The sequence below is a fragment of the Elephantulus edwardii genome, unplaced genomic scaffold, assembly GCF_000299155.1.
Source record: "Elephantulus edwardii isolate Elephantulus edwardi_28Jun2011 unplaced genomic scaffold, EleEdw1.0 scaffold00072, whole genome shotgun sequence".
In the NCBI taxonomy this organism is placed as follows: domain Eukaryota; kingdom Metazoa; phylum Chordata; class Mammalia; order Macroscelidea; family Macroscelididae; genus Elephantulus; species Elephantulus edwardii.
The window spans coordinates 13,543,865-13,550,836 of record NW_006399822.1 but is presented as its reverse complement, the minus strand read 5'-3'; the positions used below and the strand labels follow the sequence as shown (position 1 = coordinate 13,550,836).

The 6,972-nt window shown below is 40.9% G+C and overlaps 1 protein-coding gene across 3 annotated transcripts in view; it reads right to left on the bottom strand.

Moving 5' to 3' along the window:
- LYN (v-yes-1 Yamaguchi sarcoma viral related oncogene homolog) overlaps positions 1-6,972 on the bottom strand; it is a 98,918-nt gene that overhangs the window by 67,077 nt on the left and 24,869 nt on the right. For all 3 annotated transcript variants that reach the window (XM_006888841.1, XM_006888842.1, XM_006888843.1), the window contains one exon: positions 742-924. In XM_006888841.1, coding sequence (XP_006888903.1) covers positions 742-924 — 183 coding nt within the window. The remainder of the gene's footprint in view (positions 1-741; positions 925-6,972) is intronic.

Genomic DNA, 6,972 nt, shown 5'->3' with positions numbered 1-6,972 from the left:
CCCACAACTCATCTGGTCTTCGCTCATTAGTGTTCAAGGCCTCAAACCTGTTCCTGAGATGATTCTGAAATTCAGGTGGTATGAAATCAAAGTCATATAAGTGCAAATTACAGTCTCTGAAAACATGCTCAAGGGTTGACTAGGAGTTAGTCCAATTCCATGGCAATGATTTTTATTACTTTCAAGGAGCAAAACTAACTAGTTTTAGAATTCTGAGAACCCATACTTCAATTATTAACAAAAATAATCCTGCTTGAAATATGTATTAATTTATTCAACAAATATGGTAGCAGAGGCTGTGCTGCAATCCCAAAGGCACACAGTTTGAATCCACCAGCTGCTCCTCGAGGACGGACAATCTCCTCCCGTGCAATTAACTGCCTCTGAAAACCCACTGGAAGATTAGCCATGGGTCGGTTCTGACTTAACGGCACACAACAACAACGTGTCTATATGGACATATGAAAACAGGAGATAGATGTGTATATGCAGGCCCAGAAAAACAGAAATGTAAAGACAGAAAGCAGATGTCCCCGTGTCAATTTTATAACACTGGTTACTTCGGCTGAGTAAGTTTATTAACACGCTTGCTTTCTTGTATTTTCCAGTTTTACAGTAGTGACCACGATGTTTTCTAATTAAACCACCCGCACAGTCTCTGCATTTAACTGTTTCACATTGTGGGGGTGCACACCCCATGTATCTCTGGGCGACCACAGCCACGTGCGGGGCGGGGCTCACCTTTGGCCATGTACTCAGTGATGATGTAGATGGGCTCCTCCTTGGTGACCACGGCATAGAGCCGCACCAGCTTGTCATGCTGCAGAGTCTTCATGAGGTTGGCCTCCTCCATGAAGGCCTGCACAGACATGGTGCCAGGCTTCAGGGTCTTCACGGCCACCTTAGTGCTGTTATTGTAGTAACCTGAGGAGGGGAAAGGCAGGGCCTGATTCCTCACAGAATGGCATCGAAAACCTCCCTTTGTAGATACAGTGTTAGGAGAACACTTCTAGATAGAAATAGAGAAAATTTCTAGGAAGGAAAAAAAATCAAACAGCTCTATGTAAGCGTTCAGGAGCCCTGGCATGGTGTGTTATACAGTGGGCTACTAATCAAGGGTCAGTGGTTCAAATTCACCAGCCCTTCTGTGGAGGAAGGTTGGGAAGTCACCTCCCATAAATATTTAAAGTCTTGGGAATCCTGTGGAAAGCCACCCTGAGTCAGGATTCACTTCAGGACGGAGGGTTTGGTGTGATTTCCAAACAATGTTAATATCTAGGCAGCATAACATTTCCATAAGTATCCAAAATTATTTCAAAGTAGAAAGATTTTTTTAATGTTATCAATCAAAACTTCTATGAACAATTGTATGAAAAATCCAATATGATTTATAAACCTTTACTCAAATAATAATAAAAAAAATTTAAAAGCTAAGGAAAGGCTTACATTCAGGATCAATCCTGGAGTGCTATTAGGGAAAGGAAGGGAAGGAGAGAGGAGGAAAAAATCAATAAGCAGGTAAGTTGTAGGAAGGGAAAGGCAAGTCACAATAAGAGGCTGATTAGAAACAGTAATTAACTAATTACATTACTCAATGCTAAGTAATGGTACAGAACAAAACTTATATGAATGGTTGACTGAAAAACCAATGCAATTTAAAAATCTTCATGCAAATAAAAAAATTAGACCTTTTAAAAAATCCTACTTATATTCCATAATTGGGTCTAGAATTTTTTCTCATTAAAGAAATATTCTTTATCTAAGACCAAAACCCAAATGTTCACAAATAAAATACTCTACATACTGTACAATAAGTAGATATTACTCTCATAAGTATACACACACACTATAATCCCTACTTAAATATATAAATACATTCTATCCATAAGACAACAATCTGGACCAAAGTGTGAATTCTGGCTACCTCTAATCATGTGATTGCAGATAATTTCATTTTTTTACTATTAACAGGAACACCAGTCGTTGTGGACCAACTCTAAGTGGGCTGGAGTAGAAGAGTGCTATGTACTGGTTTCCACAGCCAAGGAAATTAACATGACTTACACGGGCTCCTCTCCGTAGACCTGAACCTCTGACCTTTCAGTCCACACTGAGCATCTGAGCATTCTGCACTGCCCAGCCACTCCTTTGTCAGCTACACCTTAAGCTATAAAATTCCTTTTATTATGTTATTATAGTTAGAAAAATGATTGCCATCGAGTTGAGTATGACTCATAATGACTCTATGAAGAAAAGACCCTTTCTATAACTATCGTCATTTCTCCAAGTTCATAGAGTTTCTAGAGGCATGCGGTTGAGGAAGTGAATGCCACTCCTGCTTCCAAACCTGTTTAACAACTGGGATCTCCACCAAAACTGTCCACAACTGCTCAGATTAGCTAACCTTAATGCACTCGTACAATAACCATTTCTCAGAGATTTGGGTATTTTTCTTTACAAGGCTGAGACTGCCTACCCATTTAAGGTCTATCATGTTCTTCAATGGAGAACACTGCTTAACTTTTCTAGTCTTTGCACTTCCACACATTCTTAACACAGGACATGTTTCACATGCCATGGATTCCAGACCCAGGAAGGATACTGGAGGTTAGACTGACTCCTTAGCAGTTTCCATCCTCACCCCCTCCTGGCACTAATGCTCTCAGAGCTGTCTCAATGAATCCTAAACCTGATTTTCTCCTGGAAAAAGGCTTTTTTCTCAGTGATTTGGCCAAGGATACGTAGACCTAATCACTCTTCTCTTCCTTCCTCTCTGTTTCGCTATACTTCTCTTAGGAGTTCAGGAATAGAGCAGTGAGAGGTAAATGGATGGTACAACCAGGACTCACCCAGCATGCTGCCTCTACTTTGTGTGGTCTACTTGCCCAAAGAGTAATGCAATTACTAAGGAATGGAGACATGCAAGTATGCACTCCCCTTTTCTAAGCTGCCTAGGAGCTATGCTCAGTAAATGCTGATGCAGATTGCCTCTAGGTAGTAGATTTGGGGGTGACATTTATTAATCTTTGTGCATTTCCATTTTGATTAAATAATTGAATGGATATGTATTATTTTTTTCTCCAAAAAGAATTACTGAGAAAAGAACATGTTTTTAATTCTACAATGTAGAAGAAAAATACTTAAAACTTACAGCTAATTCAACCCTGGTTAATGATTTAGCGTCTAGTTTCTCTATTAAAACTTTTCCTTTTATATTTCACTTTGCTTCATACTTAGTGGTAGTTTGCAGTGTCCCATAGAAAAATGAAGAACATGGTACCGAATGTGTTATAAAATCAGTGATAGGACAGGGGGTGACAGCAGTAGTAATAGAAAGCTGGCAACAACATCAAAATTACCCTGGCCCTATTAAAAAAGCCAGAACTGGCACACAATAATGGAATCATAAATATGTCAAGTTGGTTTGTGATCTAAGTGCATGATCACACGCAATATATCCTTTTCTGTAGCTTTCAGAAATAATTAACTTGTCTGGATCCACATGCCTGAAGCTACAGTGCTGCTGGTTAGAAAGAGTTTAAGGCGAACTCTGGTGGCCTAGTGGCAAGAAGCTGCAACTACAGTCTCAGAGGTGCATGGTTCAAATCCACCAGATGCTCTGCTGGAGAAGGAGGAACAATCTCCTCCTGTACCAGTCAGATCTGATTTGACGGTACACACAAAAAATAATGAAATAAAAATAAATTAAAAAAAGAAAGAGTTTAAAATGAGACATTCATTTTGGAAAATTACTTGGCAGTATTTGGTAGAGATGGAGATTCACTTTTAGCTATTCACTGACCAGAACTCATACAAGCTCAAAAGTGTTCATGGAAGCACTAGGATGGAATTCCAGTTCCAGCAATGATAGTGGAAGGGACATACAGGCTGTTGCACATGCCATATAGTCATATGACTCAATATTGGACAGCAAGGAAAGTGAGTGGATCCCAGGGGAGCTCTGGTAGCACAGTCTGGAGAGGATTGTCCAAAGCCCAGGCCTCTCTGGTGGTTCAAATCCACCAGCAGCTCAGGAGGAGTAAGATACGAAATCTTCTGCCATGTGATTTACAGCCTCAGAAACCAAGAGAGGAGGGTCAGTTGTGAGTCAGTCAACTTAACAGCAAATAATGTGATACCCCAAAACTTGGAGAGAAGTCACAAACACAGTGCGCAATAAAAGACACAGGCATTTGCCATTATTCCTTTAAACGAAATTCAAAAGGAGGGGAAATGGAACTGTATTATTTAGGAATGTATGTTGTTGATTGACGTTAAGTATGACTCATACCGAACCTATGAACAAAAGACTTGAAATCTTTCTATAATTGTCATTGTTTTTCAAAATTCATAGTTTCCAGAGGCATGTTGTTTAGAAAGTGGATGCTGCTCCTGCTTCCAAACGTGACTTAATCTGGGAGCTCCACTAAACACTATCCACCATGGGTAACCATTATGGCATTTAGCACCCCAATGGGTGTTCAACATCACAGCCATTCCAGGTAACCTCAGTACAGCAAATTGACAGACTAGTGCTGCACTGATGAGAAGAATGTTCCTTTAAATTATAATTACACTAGACCTGAGGGCCTAACCGACTTTTAAATGCAAAGGCCCTCCAGGAGGTGGTGTTGACTCTAGACTAGAGGCGTAAATAAAAAACAACCAAACATTCCATAGGACACTCAACCAAAATGAGAGGCCTCCTTTTACAGTCTTATTTAGCAATGTATAGAAAAGTGTAACTATTAAAAAAGAAGGAGGAAGAGGTGGGAGGAGAAGACAGAGAAGGAGGAGGGTTGGCCAGAGTGGAGGAGGGGTTAAGGGAGGAGGAGGAAGAGGAAGAGAGAAAAAAAGGAGCAGCAGCCAAGGCCAAGACATTATCATAGAAACCAGATAGCAATTGCTTCTGGGGAACAGGAGTTTCCATTCCCCTTGTGGCAGGGGAGGGCTGCTGAGGGGGCTTCAGGATGCTGGATTCCCTTGATGACCCACCCAGGTCTCTATAATTATTTTTCAGGCTGCATATTGGTGCTTCATGCATTTCTCTGTTTTATCTCATAGCAATGAACGCTAAAGAAAAAAGCAGATAAAACCTGTTTCTCCCTTTCCCCTCGGCTTTCTAACAGTGAGAGAGTCAGGGAGATATTTATAGAATATAAAATTATAAGTGAAGGGGGAAGAAAAAGAAAAAAATACTTTCCATGGGTAGAAAAGAAGTCATCAGGAAATGTTGCAACCTGCTAAAGACATTTACAGTGCTGATAAGGAGCTGGAGATGAACAATTAAAAGAACAGCTGTGCCTAGCACAGCTCGGTGATGGGAGCAGCTTCTGATGAATGATGTCCCAGGACTGGGACACTTAAACAATAAGGCTGCTCTTCATGCTCATATGGTGGACATGCTGGTAATACAGCACCAAAGATATCCTGCTTTGCCAGGACTTTCCTCAGGTAGTCTACTACTTTTTAGCAGTCTAATAGGTTAAACACCCTGTTGTTGCATGCCAAAATCAATTCCTAGCTGACCATCCTCTAGTCAAGGATATTTAGGTTATCATTATAACTTGATGGTCTTGTTTTAAAATATATTCAAGGTGCAACAATGAAGGAATGAAACCCATCTGTTCTGTAAACTTTCATTAAAATCACCAGAAAAAAGAACTGAGAAACAATGCATATATTTCTTTTCAAGGTGAGGAAGTTCTACTAGAGTACCACTATATCACAATTAAAGAAAGCTGATGTGACAATGTTGTTGTATTCAGTCGAGCTGACCCAAGTCTTAGATGACCCTCCAATAAGTTTTCAAGGGCAATAAACCACATGGGAAGAGAATGCCCATCTTTCTCCCTCAGAGCAACTGGTGGATTCGAGTCTCATACCTTTGGGTTAGTACTACAATTCCTTAGCACCAAGCCACCATAGCTTCCTGAGGTGACAAGAAAGTCCCAGTTCCAGCTCTGATGAGCTTGCTAAAAATGCTCACTATCACGAACTATGTGTCACAAAATGGAGGGGTTAGCTGGTGATTAACTTCAATGCATTTGGTTAAAACTAGAATTTATTCAGTAAAGCAAATTAAAAATAAGATTCCTTTCTTTCCCAAAGCCTTTTCATAGGCCAAGGGCTAAGGAAACATCATATTTAGCTCTGCTACCTAGTCTGTTCCCTTGGAATACAATTCACAGAGGAACACGTGTTCCCAAGCCACATGCCAGGAGGACACACAGGAAACAGCTGGAGGCAGAAACATCTCTTTCATCCCCACCCATCACTTCCTCCAAAAGAACAAGATGCTTCCTAGTGTTTGCTTACTATATTTTCAGAGGTGGGGGGAAAAATCAGAACATAAATTGTTACTGGTAGCTCATGAGATAAGACTTCTTCCTAACAAAAATGTATGGATAATTATTCACACTTAGCTACACTGTGATTAACAATTTTGAACCTTGCCCTATCTGGTACCATCTTCATGATCTCTACCATGTCTGAGTCCACTGTTAAAATCAGTGTTGATCAAGTGTGTCTCTGTGTGTGTGTGTGTGTGTGTGTGTGTGTGCATCTTGTGGAGGGGGGCTTCCTCTCTTTCTCTGACCTCCAGTGTTCACAGCACGTTCTCTTTGTTTAAGGACTGCCTCTCCTGACAGCAACTCTAAAGTCTGTAAGATGAAGTTTCACCATCTTTGCCTCCAAGGAGTGCGCGCACGTGCACGCGCGCACACACACATGATGACGTAGGGATAGCCCCTAAGCTTTGGTTTGTAATGCAACATTGCTGTTAGCTGTGTTTTTGGCTTTTTTACCAATATTGTTGTTCTGTACCGTAGAGTTGGAACAGACCTATAACTGAGCTTCTAGGGGGTTTTATGTTGTTGTTGTTGCTGTTATGTGCCGTCGAGTCGCCTGCGACTCATAGCGACCCTATGTACAACAGCCCTAAACTCCGCTCTGTCCTGTGCCAATCGCACT